Source organism: Salmo salar, chromosome 24, assembly GCF_965601325.2.
Source record: "Salmo salar chromosome 24, fSalSal1, whole genome shotgun sequence".
Taxonomy (NCBI): Eukaryota; Metazoa; Chordata; class Actinopteri; order Salmoniformes; family Salmonidae; genus Salmo; species Salmo salar.
The window spans coordinates 21,262,467-21,275,327 of NC_138314.1; the positions used below are offsets into that span (position 1 = coordinate 21,262,467).

General features: G+C 45.0%; 1 protein-coding gene across 3 annotated transcripts in view; it reads left to right on the forward strand.

The window, feature by feature from the left end:
- Window positions 1–12,861, forward strand: part of LOC106585608 (vinexin) — a 53,995-nt gene that overhangs the window by 11,769 nt on the left and 29,365 nt on the right. For all 3 annotated transcript variants that reach the window (XM_014172014.3, XM_014172012.3, XM_014172015.3), the window contains exon 2: window positions 12,121–12,198. In XM_014172014.3, the coding sequence (XP_014027489.2) occupies window positions 12,187–12,198 (12 nt within the window). In that variant the 5' untranslated portion in view covers window positions 12,121–12,186. The remainder of the gene's footprint in view (window positions 1–12,120; window positions 12,199–12,861) is intronic.

Here is a 12,861-nt window from a genome sequence, read left to right on the forward strand (position 1 = left end):
CAGTTGCCACAAAGCACTGTACCCGTTCCGTGCGCAAACACTGCCTTTTCAATTAAAAAATACCACTGTTGCACACAAGATTTTTGCCAAGGGCACAGAACATGAGTATAACCAAAAGGTGAATCCCTATAATGCTAACAGAGGGGCGCTACGGTCCGTAGCAATCTTGCCACAAGGGTGGAGAACTGGTGCGCATATGCAGTCTTGCCCATGGTTACCAAGGGTTAAGTTTGACAGAAGACCACCTGTTTTTATGAGAGTGGTGTTGTCAGTAGCGAGCGCGACTCGGCTCAAATACTAGAGCAGGAAATCTCCATTCTTCTCACATAAAGGGCTATCAGAGCAATACCAGCAGAAGAAAGCCAACTAGGCTTCTACACTCGTTACATTTTGGTTGACAAAGGGACCTATGGGTCCTCAGCAGCTATTTTAAAAAGTTCACATTCCGTATGCTTATGCACAACGTGCTGTCTCACTCCATTCGTCAAGGCGAAGGGTTCACTACATTTGATCTGCAGGATGCCTATTTTCAAATCAACATTTTGCCAGCACACAGGAGATTTCTCAGGTTTGCCTTTCAGGGCCAGGCCTATGAGTATCAGCCTTTCACTAGCCCCACTGACTTTCAGCAAATGTGTGGACGTGGCACTGACCCCTCTGAGGTCCAGGGGGCTCAGAATCTCTGCCTACATAGACGGTTACCTGCTTTGTGCTCAGACCAGACACAGGAGCAAGCAGTGAGAAATACAGCTATCCTTACAACCCTCCTCACAGAGTTAGATTTCAGGATCAATCAGATAAAGAGCTGTTTGGTGCCCACACAGCACATAGAATATCTGGGCTGTTTGGTGCCCACACAGATCATAGAATATCTGGGCTGTTTGGTGCCCACACAGCACATAGAATATCTGAGCTGTTTGGTGCCCACACAGATCATAGAATATCTGTGGCGCAGAATACATAATATTTTGTTCCAGGCCACCCTATTGGAAAGGCGAGTCACTGCATTTTGCCAGTGCATCTCCAAGTTCAGACTTGGGCATTCGGTCACGCTCAAAAACGTGTCTCCGTTTATTGGGTTTGATGGCCTCCACCATATCAATAGTCCCGAAGAGTGGCTGACAATAAGAGAAATTCCGCAATGGGTCCTGTTCGTACGTCTGTGTTGCCTTCGTCACCTCCACCACAAGATAAAAGCATCCCTACCATGAGTTTCGGCTCTCCGCCACTGGAGGGATCCCTTGATCTTAGTCAAAGGCACTCCCCTAGGGGTAGTGTCTGCAAGGAAAGGGTGTGACGACAGACACATCTGTCACAGGGCAGAGCAGTGAATGGATTGTGGCCTCCACAACTCCGTGTTACTCACATAAACTACCTTGAGTTGCTTACAGTGCTTCTGTATATTGGAAGCTTCAGCCCTTTGTAGTGGCCCAAATATGGGAGAAATACTGTAAGGACGGCCGTCCCTAGATCTCTTCGCATCGCGTAGAAACGCGCACTACAAGTTGTTATTTTCAATGGAAAATGACAATGTGCCACTAGGGGTGGATGCGCTAGCGTACCCATGGCCAAGGGGACAGCTTTACATGTTTACCCCTCTCAGTCTGTACCTCCCCACTCTAGCCAGAGTTAGGGAACAGAGGTTGTCTCTTATCCTGGTAGCCCCCCGATGGCCAGGACGGCTGTGGTTAGCGGAGATTATTTTACACAGTGAGATTTTCCATCCTCATCTAGACACCCTGGCACTCGGACCTGTCCCGTGAGAGGATGAATCTTAATGCGACAGGCCTACTGCTTAGGGTCGTTGAAATTATTCAAAGCACTTGGGCCCCTTCTACGTGCTCACTGTATGATATCAAGTTGTGTGTGTTTGAGAGATGGTGCGAGCAGGAACGGGCCATTCCCTTTCAGTGTTCTGTTTCAGAGGTACTTTGCTTACTGTAGGGGCTTCTGGACAGGGAGAAGGCTTACTCCACTGTTAAAGTCTATCTCCCCGCCATATACTGTAGACTTCAACAACGACACAGTGGGAAAACATCCCCTTATCTGTCATTTTATGAAGGGTGCACGTTACTTACGCCCGTTGTCCAAACAGCTAGTCCCAACTTGTGACCTATCTGTTGTACTTGAGGCTATGTCTCAGTCGTTGTTCGAGCCACTGGAAAGTGTAGATATGAGACTTCTCTCGTTCAAAACTGTCTTACTTTTAGCCATTAAATCCGCAAAGCGAGCGGTAGAGCTGCACACACTGTCAGTTCACCGCTCTTGCCTGAGTTTTCCCACGGGGATATCCAAGGTTAACTAGAAACCTAACCCCTCTTTTGTACCAAATGTTAGTAGAGCTTATCATTGCCATACTTTGGAGCTATCAGCTTTTCACCCTGCGCCCTTTTCCTCTCTGGAGGAAGAGCGGCTCCGCTGTTTGTGTCCAGCAGTGGAGGCTCGTGGGAGGAGCTATAGGAGGATGAGCTCATTGTAATGGCTGGAATGGAATAAAGGAACAGAGTCAAAAATGTGGTTTCCATATGTTTGATGTGTTTGATATCGTTCCAGTTACTACATTCTAACCATTACAATGAGCCCGTCCTCCTATAGCTCCTCCCACCAGCCTCCACTGGTGTCCAATAAAGGCTTTACTACGAGAGCCCTGAGAAAAGCGACTAGCTCTTTTTCTCTTGGGCACTCTCCCACGCAGGGAGGCCCATTTCTCACCAGTGTTCATCACATTGGACACAGTGACCGAGTTCATCAGGAATTGTATAGGGGATGTTGTTCCCACTGTGACTATTAAAACCTACCCAAACCAAAAACCTTGGATAGATGGCAGCATTCGCGCAAAACTGAAAGCATGGACCACCTCATAACCACAGCATGGGAATATGGTTGAATACCAACAGTGTAGTGATTCCCTCCGTAAGGCAATCGAACAGGCAGACTGTCAGGACAGAGACATAGTGGAGTCACAATTCAACGGCTCAGACACGAGTGGACACTGACGTCTTGCTCTGCACAAGCTAAACACCTTCTTCGCCCACTTTGAGGATAACACAGTGCCACCGACACCCCTGCTCCCAAGGACTGGGGGCTCTCCTTCTCCGTGATAGTTCCAAAGTAAGACATTTAGCGTGTTAACTCTCGCAAGGTGGCCGGCCCAGACGGCATCCCTAGCCATGTCCCCTGAGCATGCGCAGACCAGCTGGTTGGAGTGTTTACAGACAAATTCAATCTCTCCTTATCCCAGTCTGCTGTCCCCACTTGCTTCAAGATGTCCACCATTGTTCCTGTACCCAAGAAAGCAAAGGTAACTGAACTAAATGACTATCACCCCGTAGCACTCACTTCTGTCATCATGAATTGCTTTGAGAAACTAGTTAAGCATCATATCACCTCCATCTTACCTGACACCCTAGACCTACTTCAATTTGCATAGCGCCCTTATAGATCCACAGATGATGCAATCGCCATCACACTCACACTGCCCTATCCCATCTGGACAAGAGGAATACCTATGTGCGAATGCTGTTCATTGACTATAGCTCAGCCTTCAACACCATAGTACCCTCCAAGCTCATCATTAAGCTCTGGGCCGTGGGTCTGAACCCCACCCTGTGCAACTGGGTCCTGGACTTCCTGAGGGGCCGCCCCCAGGTGTTGAAGGTAGGAAACAACACCTCCACTACTATCATCGTCTGGTACGGCAACTAAACTGCCCGCAAACGCAGGGCTCTCCAGAGGGTGGTGCGGTCTACACATTGTCTGCCCTTCAGCACACCTACAGTACTCGATGTCACAGGAAGGCCAAAAAGATCATCAAGGACATCAACCACCCAAGCCACAGCCTGTTCACCCCGCTATCATCAAGAAGGTGAGGTCAGTACAGGTGCATCAAAGCTGGGACCGAGAGACTGAAAAACAGCTTCTATCTCAAGGCCATCAGACTGTTAAATAGCCATCACTGGCCGGCTACAACCCGGTTATTCAACCCTACACCTTAGAGGCTGTTGCCCTATGTACATAGAAATGGAATCACTGGTCACTTTAAAAATGGAAGACTATTCACTTTAATAATGTTTGCATACTGTTTTTCTCATTTCATACGTATATATTGTATTCTACTGTATTTTAGTCAATGCCACTCCGACATTGCTCGTCCTAATATTTATATATTTCTTAATTCCAACACAATTTGACTTGATAGCGGATGCTATTATAAATGCTTATAAAAGCAAGGGTGTATCATCCCTAAGGGCTCATTCCACCAGAGGTATGGGTGCGTCATGGGCGCTGTTCAAAGGCATCTCTGTGCAAGACATCTGCAATTTAGCATGTTGGGGCACTGTCCATACCATCATGAGGTTCTACCGACTGGACGTCACTGCACCCTCTTTGGCACGTACGTTGCTTAGTTTTGGGGCCTCTGAGGGTTGATTAGCTGGTTTTGGAGAGTATACCAATGCAACTTGAGTTGGCCATATCCCATACTGAGTGACCAAATTATTATTTGAAATTATTTACTTAACGTAATCCTTGTTCTATGATTTATATGTATGAGGTCTGTCTACGACACACGTTGGATGATAGGAGTTCGTTATTGACCACATCCATTGAAGGCTTAACCCATAGTGAGTGACCTCACTCATATTGTCATAGAACCGGGGTTACGTACAGGAACCCTACGTTATTGGGTCGGTCCCTTGATCTTCCTCGACTACACACATCTATTGATGTGACCTATGGACTGTATTTGAGCATCTCCTTTCTATTCAGTTACGCGGTTGCTATTCTGGGCCGTGAGGGAAAAGTCCCATAGATTTCCTGGGAGTCAGCAGCAGGGTGTGGTGAAGTTCAGTGACCCCATGCTGACTAACACTATTCTGACTCACTACACAATTATCCACTGTCCCTGTAACTAACACCAGCTCCATCTTCCTCTCTCTCTCTCTCTCTGCAAAGTAGTATGTTGTCTCAACACAATCTAATTAGTCTACATGTCTCTACTGATCTGTCTCTGGATCTAACATCTGAGTTTGTGAACAACTACACTACATGACCAAAAGTATGGGGACACTTGCTCGTCGATCGTCTCATTCCAAAATCAGGGGCATTAATATGGGGTTGTTCTTCCCTTTGCTGCTATAACAGCCTCCACTTTTCTGTGAAGGCTTTCCACTAGACGTTGGAACATTGCCTCGGGGACTTGCTTCCATTCAGTCACAAGAGCATTAGTGAGGTCAAATCAAATCAAATGTTATTGGTCATATACATATGGTTAGCAGATGTTATTGCGAGTGTAGCAAAATGGTCTGGCACTGATGTTGGGTGATTAGGCCTGGCTCGCAGTCAGTGTTCTAATTCATCCCAAAGGTGTTCGATGGGCTCGAAGTCAGGGCTCTGTGCAGGCCAGTCAAATTCTTCCACACCGATCTCGACAAAACATTTCTGTATGGACCTCGCTTTGTGCATGGGGGCATTGTCATGCTAAAACAGGAAAGGGCCTTCCCCAAAACTTTTGCCACAAAGTTGGAAGCACAGAATCGTCTAGAATGTAATTGTATGCTGTAGAGTTAAGATTTCCCTTCACCGGATCTATATCAAATGAAATGTTTTTTTTGTCATATGTGCCGAATACAATAAGTGTTGACCTTACCGTGAATGCAGTTCAAGAAATAGAGTTACTTACTAAATAAGTAATATTTACTAAATAAACCTAAGTAAAAAAATATAAAAAAGTAACACAACAAAATTACATAACAATAACGAGGCTATATACAGGGGTATTGGTACCGAGTCAATGTGTGGGGGTACAGGTTAATCAAGGTCATTTGTAAAGTGACAATGCATAGATAATAAACAGTGAGTACCAGCAGTGTCAATGTAAATAGTCCGGATGGCCATTTGATTAATTGTTAGCAGTCTTATGGTTTGGGGGTAGAAGCTGTTAAGGAGCCTTTTGGCCCTAGACTTGGCCTTCCTCTGACACTGCCTAGTATATAGTTCCAGTGATGTACTGGGCCGTATGCACTATCCTCTGTAGCACCTTACGGTCAGAGGCCAAGCAGTTTCCATACCAGGCGGTGATGTAACTGGTCAGGATGCTCTCGATGGTGCAGCTGTATAACCTTTTGAGGATCTGGGACCCATGCCAAATCTTTTCAGTCTCCTGAGGGGGAATAGATGTTGTCGTGCCCTCTTCACAACTGTCTTGGTGTGTTTGGACCATGATAGTTCGTTGGTGATGTGGACACCAAGGATCTTGAAACTCTCGACCCGCTCCACTTCAGCCCATCGATGTTAATGGGGGCCTGTTCGGCCCTCCTTTTCCTATAATCCACGATTAGCTCCTTTGTCTTGCTCATATTGAGGGAGAGGTTGTTGTCTTGGCACCACACTGCCAGGTCTCTGACCTCCTCCCTATAAGCTGTCTCATCATTGTCGGTGATCAGGTCTACCACTGTTGTTTCGTCAGCAAACTTAATGATGGTGTTGGAGTCGTGCTTGGCCATGCAGAGAGTGTGATAACACAGTCCTCCGGAACAGCTGGTGCTCTCATGCATGCTTCAGTGTTGCTTGACTCGAAGCGAGCATAAAAGGCATTTAGTTCATCTGGTAGGTTCACATCACTGGACAGCTCGCAGCTGGGTTTCCCTTTATAGTCCGTAATATTTTTCAGGCCCAGCCACATCCAATGAGCGTCAGAGTCAGTGTAGTACGATTCAATCTTAGTCCTGTATTGACGCTTTGCCTGTTTGATGGTTTGTCTGAGGGCATAGCGGGATTTCTTATAAGCGTCCGGATTAATGTCCCGCTCCTTGCACTAGCTACATTTGTTTTTATCACTTGAAACATATATTTTGGGATTCCACCCTGTAAACACAATTTGCCTGATGATGTGCGATTGGAGAAGGAGAGTCTTATTTTATACAATCCCATTTTTGTCCAATTTCCCTCTCCTCACCACCTCTCCTTGATTACCTTTGACCTTTTTCAAAAAGAGGCTAGAAAGGACTGAGGAGAGAGGATGCAGGAGTTGAGCAAATCCAATTGCAAAAAGGCCTTGACATTCCTCTCTCATCTCCTCTCCTGTCCAGGCCTTCTACTTAATCCAGCCCTGATCTAGGATTTTCAACCCTATATATGGTTAAAACCAGACATTATGAGCATTGCAGATATTTATTACTCATATACTGCATATTGCATTTAGATGAGTAAAATTGTGTCTGTTTTTATTTAATTATTCTATTATTTACTGTTGGAGGAATCCCATCCATGGTGTTTGCACGCTTGTAATCAGTTAAGAATGTGTGGGGTCTTCAAAGTAAACGTATTCCAGCAAGCAGCAAGGTTCTGGAGCAGGATTTTTCACCAGATATCACAGCTGATTTTGCCTTATTAGGTTGGATTGTGTTTGGCACTCTAGGAGTGGGAATGTGTTCAGCTCTGGCTGATTTCTGAGTATTTAGTCCTCCATCCTCCATTAGGGAATGAGAACGGTGGAGGCCAAATGCACAGACACAGAGAAAAGCATACGGTGGAGATACTTTAAGCTATGGTTTTTATTTTAAATGTTAATGTTGCGTTGCCAAAGATACTAAAAGACCTAGGCTGGAATTCTATGGAAGCAATATTGTTACTGCCACAATTGGAAGTGCATTTGAAGTAATGTGGTGAATCAGGCAATGTTAAAGACATGCCACACTGGATTCAGATGTCAGTTCAACGTCTAGTTTTGATTGACAACTAATGTGAATTCCACGGGAAATAAAGTTGGGTGAACAAAAGACGGAATGCCCTTAAATGTAAGACTTTTTGCTAATCCAATCAGTTTTCCACAGTGATACAATGTCATCACAGATTTTTTGGGTTGAGATTATGTGGAAACAATGTTGATTCAACCAGTTTTTGCCCAGTTGGGCTCTGGTATTTTGGTGACTAAGAAAGTATTTTTTAAACCTTCTGCTTTGGGCTGGATGTGTCAATGTGTAGTTTACATTTTATTTCACCTTTATTTAACCAGATAGGCTAGTTGAGAACAAGTTCTCATTTACCACTGCGATATGGCCAAGATAAAGCAAAGTAGTTTGACACATAAAACAACACAGAGTTACACATGGAATAAACAAACATACAGTCAATAATACAGTAGAAAACGTCTATATACAGTGTGTGCAAATGAGGTAAGATAAGGGAGGTAAGGCAATAAAATAGGCCATAGTGGCGAGGTAATTACAATATAACAATTAAACACTGGAGTGACAGATGTGCAGAAGATGAATGTGCAAGTAGAGATACTGGGGTGCAAAGGAGCAAAATAAATAAATAAATACTGTATGGGGATGAGGGAGTTGGATGGGCTATTTACAGATGGGTTATATACAGGTACAATGATCTGTGAGCTGCTCTGACAGCTGGTGCTTGAGGTTAGTGAGGGAAATATGAGTCTCCAGCTTCAGTGATTTTTGCAGTTCGTTCCAGTCATTGGCAGCAGAGAACTGGAAGGAAAGGCGGCCAAAGGAGGAATTGGCTTTGGGGGTGACCAGTGAAATATACCTGCTGGAGCGCATGCTATGGGTGGGTGCTGCTATGGTGACCAGTGAACTGAGATAAGGTAGGGCTTTACCTAGCAAAGACTTGTAGATGACCTGGAGCCAGTGGGTTTGGCGACGAGTATGAAGCGAGGGCCAGCCAATGAGAGCGTACAGGTCGCAGTGGTGGGTAGTATATATATGCATAATCTATGAGCAGAATTACTATCTTACCTCAAAAGCCATGAAATCCCTAGTTTGAAAGCGACAGTTTCTTGAAACTGTGACATGCCATTTTCACTACATTTGCCCCCACGTGGGCCAGTCCCCTAGCAATGCGAGTTCTAGCTAATGAGCTTCAGCCCCTTGCATTTGAGTGACAGCTAGCAAGAGGCTTGCCCACTGGTATTCAATGAGTTTGCAGGGCGGGCCCAACGTCTCAGTGGACACAGCAGAGAGAGCGAGAGATCAATGACGTGGTGCACATATCTGCACATATGTGACAGTACGCAGTTTTTGGGGACCACTTTTGGCTTGTAGGGGCTACTTTCAGAACTACTGGCTAAAAAGTATACAAAAGTACCGGAGAATATCTTTAAATGAGACTTTTCTAATAAAAGCATGCATTTTTGCAGTGCATGAGTTACATGTGCCTATGCAGTATCCAGTGGGGGTGGGTGTGCCACAGTGGCTGTTTGACTTGATCACTCCCTCAGAACAGATATTGTAGTGGTGTTTGGTTGTGTGGCACAAGTCCCGTGTGGCTCAGTTGGTAGAGCATGGTGTTTGCAACGCCAGGGTTGTGGGTTCGATTCCCACGGGGGACCAGTGCGGAAAAAATGTATGCATTCACTACTGTAAGTCACTCTGGATAAGAGTGTCTGCTAAATGACTAAAATGTAAATGTAAAATGTTGTGAACTGAGAGGATGTTTGTCTTCAACTGTTTTCTTTCAAAGTCTGTAACAAAGTCTGCATGTTGATCCCACTCTTAATTGATCATGATTAGATACAGTATGTCTCTCCTGCGATAACACAATTTATAATATTTATACATGAAAAGAAGAAACAAAAGACAGCCCTATTACTCCAGCGATTGACGTTAAGACCTGAATGGCAGCAGTGTTTGGAACAAAAAGGAGCTCAGTTGTTTGCCATTTTGGAGTATTAGATTAAACAGTCCTCCTTTGTGGAATGACTGTTTGTCTAAAATGTCAATGAATCTGAGAGATGGGATCTCAGAGTGAATGTCAAAACACAGAGCATCACAAAAAAACAGCCCTGAGGGTCATAATGACCACAGAGTTTCGAGAAACCAACATGATGTCAAACATCTATAATGCTGCCTGCCCTAAAGGCCATTGGAAGTGTGAATATGTATGTTGAAATATCACAGATACAACAACCAGAAGGCCGAACTAATTTACACTGTTGGAAAATTTGATATACTGGTACAGTGTCCCTCACATAAACATCATAGATAATGATCCCCCGTTTCCCTTATTTTCCCTCTTATGTAATCTGGTTTATCCGGAAGTGAGGAGTCAGAAAGAGTGACATCGTTGTCTGGAACCAGGAACACTGATTGGCTCTCTCTGCTACATTGGGTCCTGTGTTGTACTACTGTTTACACACAGAGTGCATATATCTGTCTTTGAGCACTGACCATAATGATTACAGTCTCTAATGTTCAGTTACACGGGCCACATGGAAAACCCATCAACCCAAATACTGTTGGACAGCTCTCAACCTTACCTGGCCAAGGCCCAAATTGGAGAAAGTTCACCTTTAGAATCATGTATCAATTCTCAAGTCCCATAGTATCAGTTGTAGAGGTTTTCAGGTCTTGAGTTTCCATGCCAACCCTGTTATTATGTATGTTTTGAGCCACTGTAGAGGAGAGGTGCCTCCAACGAGAGTCCCTATCTCCTTCATGTAGAAACAGCTGTCCTATTAGGATTTTCCAAGGTGCCGGTGATTAGGACCTGACTTCAGCCTGACATTGCTCACTTTCTCGTTTAGGGAGACTTGTGACTCATTGTGATTGTTTTGAATGGCCTCTGCTGTGGTAACAGGGAAAGGAGGATAACACAAACTTTCCACTTTCAGAATGCCTGGACAGTGGGTTTATGGAACCTCATTCAACTCTGCTCAGGACAGTTTTGATTTATGGCAGAAAAGGTTGTTTGGCAGATGACTGATGACCTAGAGATTAAATGGTAAATCTTCCACTGAAAAAGATGGCCTCAATCCCATAGAGACACAGCAAAGGACGTTACACATGAACGTATAGCATATAAGACATGCAACGTTTTCTAGACGGTAATGCTATTTTCATCTGGAATGAGTTCACTCATCTTTAGAGAACACATCATTCTGTGTTGAATGCATGCCTGCTCTTCTGCCGGGAAGTGTATCAAAGTTCAGATCTCTGGGAGTGATTCTCAGCATGCATAACGAATTAACCAATAACTGTTGGATGGAGTGAGAAAGTGGAAAAGCTGTTTGTTGCTGGAAATACACTGTGCTAAAAACATTAGGAACACCTTCCTAATACCGAGTTGCACTCCCTTTTGCCCTCAGAACAGCCTAAATTCATCAGGGCATGGACTCTACAAGGTGTCGAAAGCGTTCCACAGGGATGCTGGCCCATGTTGACTCCAACGCTTCTCCCAGTTGTGTCAAGTAGGCTGGATGTCCTTTGGGTGGTGGACCATTCTTGATACACATGGGAAACTGTTGAGCGTGAAAAACCCAGCAGCGTTGCAGTTCTTGACACACACATACCTATCACGCCTGCTCCCACTCCTCCCCCCTGGCGCTCGAGGGTGCCAGGCTCCCCAGCATTACGCACTCCTGCCACCATCAGTACGCACACCTGCCTTTCCCCGTCACGCGCATCAGTGTATTATTGGACTCACCTGGACTCAATCACCTGTTTATTACCTCCCCTATATTTGTCAGTTCCCCATCTCTTTCCCCCGCTGCTTCATTGATTGTCGAATGTTGTTGTTTTGCCCGTGTGCTGACGCTGCACCTGTCTTGTTTCATGTCTGTTCCTTCTTAAATGTTGACTCCCCGTACCTGCTTCTCATCTCCGGCGTCAGTCCTTACAATACCGGCACACCTGGTACCTACTACCTTACGCCGTTCAAAAGCACTTCAGTCTTTTGTCTTGCCCATTCACATAATCCATGTCTTATTTGTCTCAAGACTTGAAAATCCTTATTTAACCTGTGTCCTTCCATTCATCTACACTGATTGAAGTGGACTGAACAGGTGACATCAATAAGGGATCATAGCTTTCACCTGGATTCCCCTGGTTGAATGACATTCTAAGTTGCTTTCATTATTGCATCTCCTGAGCTTTTTGGTCAGTTTCCTTATCAGTTTTCAATACTTCGATGTGACCCAGCTCAGAAGCATAATGCAATTGTCTCTGCATTAAGAGGGAAATGACCATGAATCTATTTGTCTCCTTTGGGGATGAAAGAGAATATGCTGCCGTGGTGTGATGTGATTGTTCTCTGCGTGTGAATAAGCATGACATCAATTATTGGTCATGATCTAACCTTTTATGTGTGTTTTGTTTATCTCAGGTGGATACTTTGGCATCTGCACAAAGACTTGGACGTCAGAGACTATCCAGGACCATAACAGATGACATGAAGTCTCAGGTACAGGCATTTTGGCATGCTCCCTAACTCACAAATAATTCAAAATGTAAGAGCACAGGAAGAGAGCTAGATCCTTAGTAGAATTGAATTCTATGAAATAATATATTCAGGCAGACCCAAAGCATTGAAGGTTTGCTAGAGATGTTAAAAACAAAAAGATTTTGCTCTGTCAGAGCCAATAATTCTTATCTTTGAAGTCTGCCTTGGCAGAGTTGGCATGAACAGCACACAGAGGGAGGCCTTTTAAATATGCTAAACAACAAGGAAAAACACTAACACGTACAAGGTAGAATGAAAATAACAGCTATTTATGGACGGGCTAGAATTTCCATGAAAATGCCCCAGTCCTGGCTCCACAAGGCAGCGCTCTGATTTAACTAGATACAGTTTCACCCTGTGTGAAAGGCACAGGAACTTCCCATGACCCCCAGAGTCCACACTGGAGAGCTCAAACGCCCCCCCTTATGCATTCAAACACGCAGGAGTTGGATAGGATTGGTGGTATTGGGCAGCAAGGAGGGGGGCGGACCCGCTATGGAAAGGAAGAGAGCAGGGGAGGGCTTTGGGAGCATCGCTAATGGTGGTGCACTTTCACTGTGGTCAACATCAGCAACCCCTTTCCGACCCCCTCGGCCTGGGCCACGCACCCTGGTTGGAGAATAC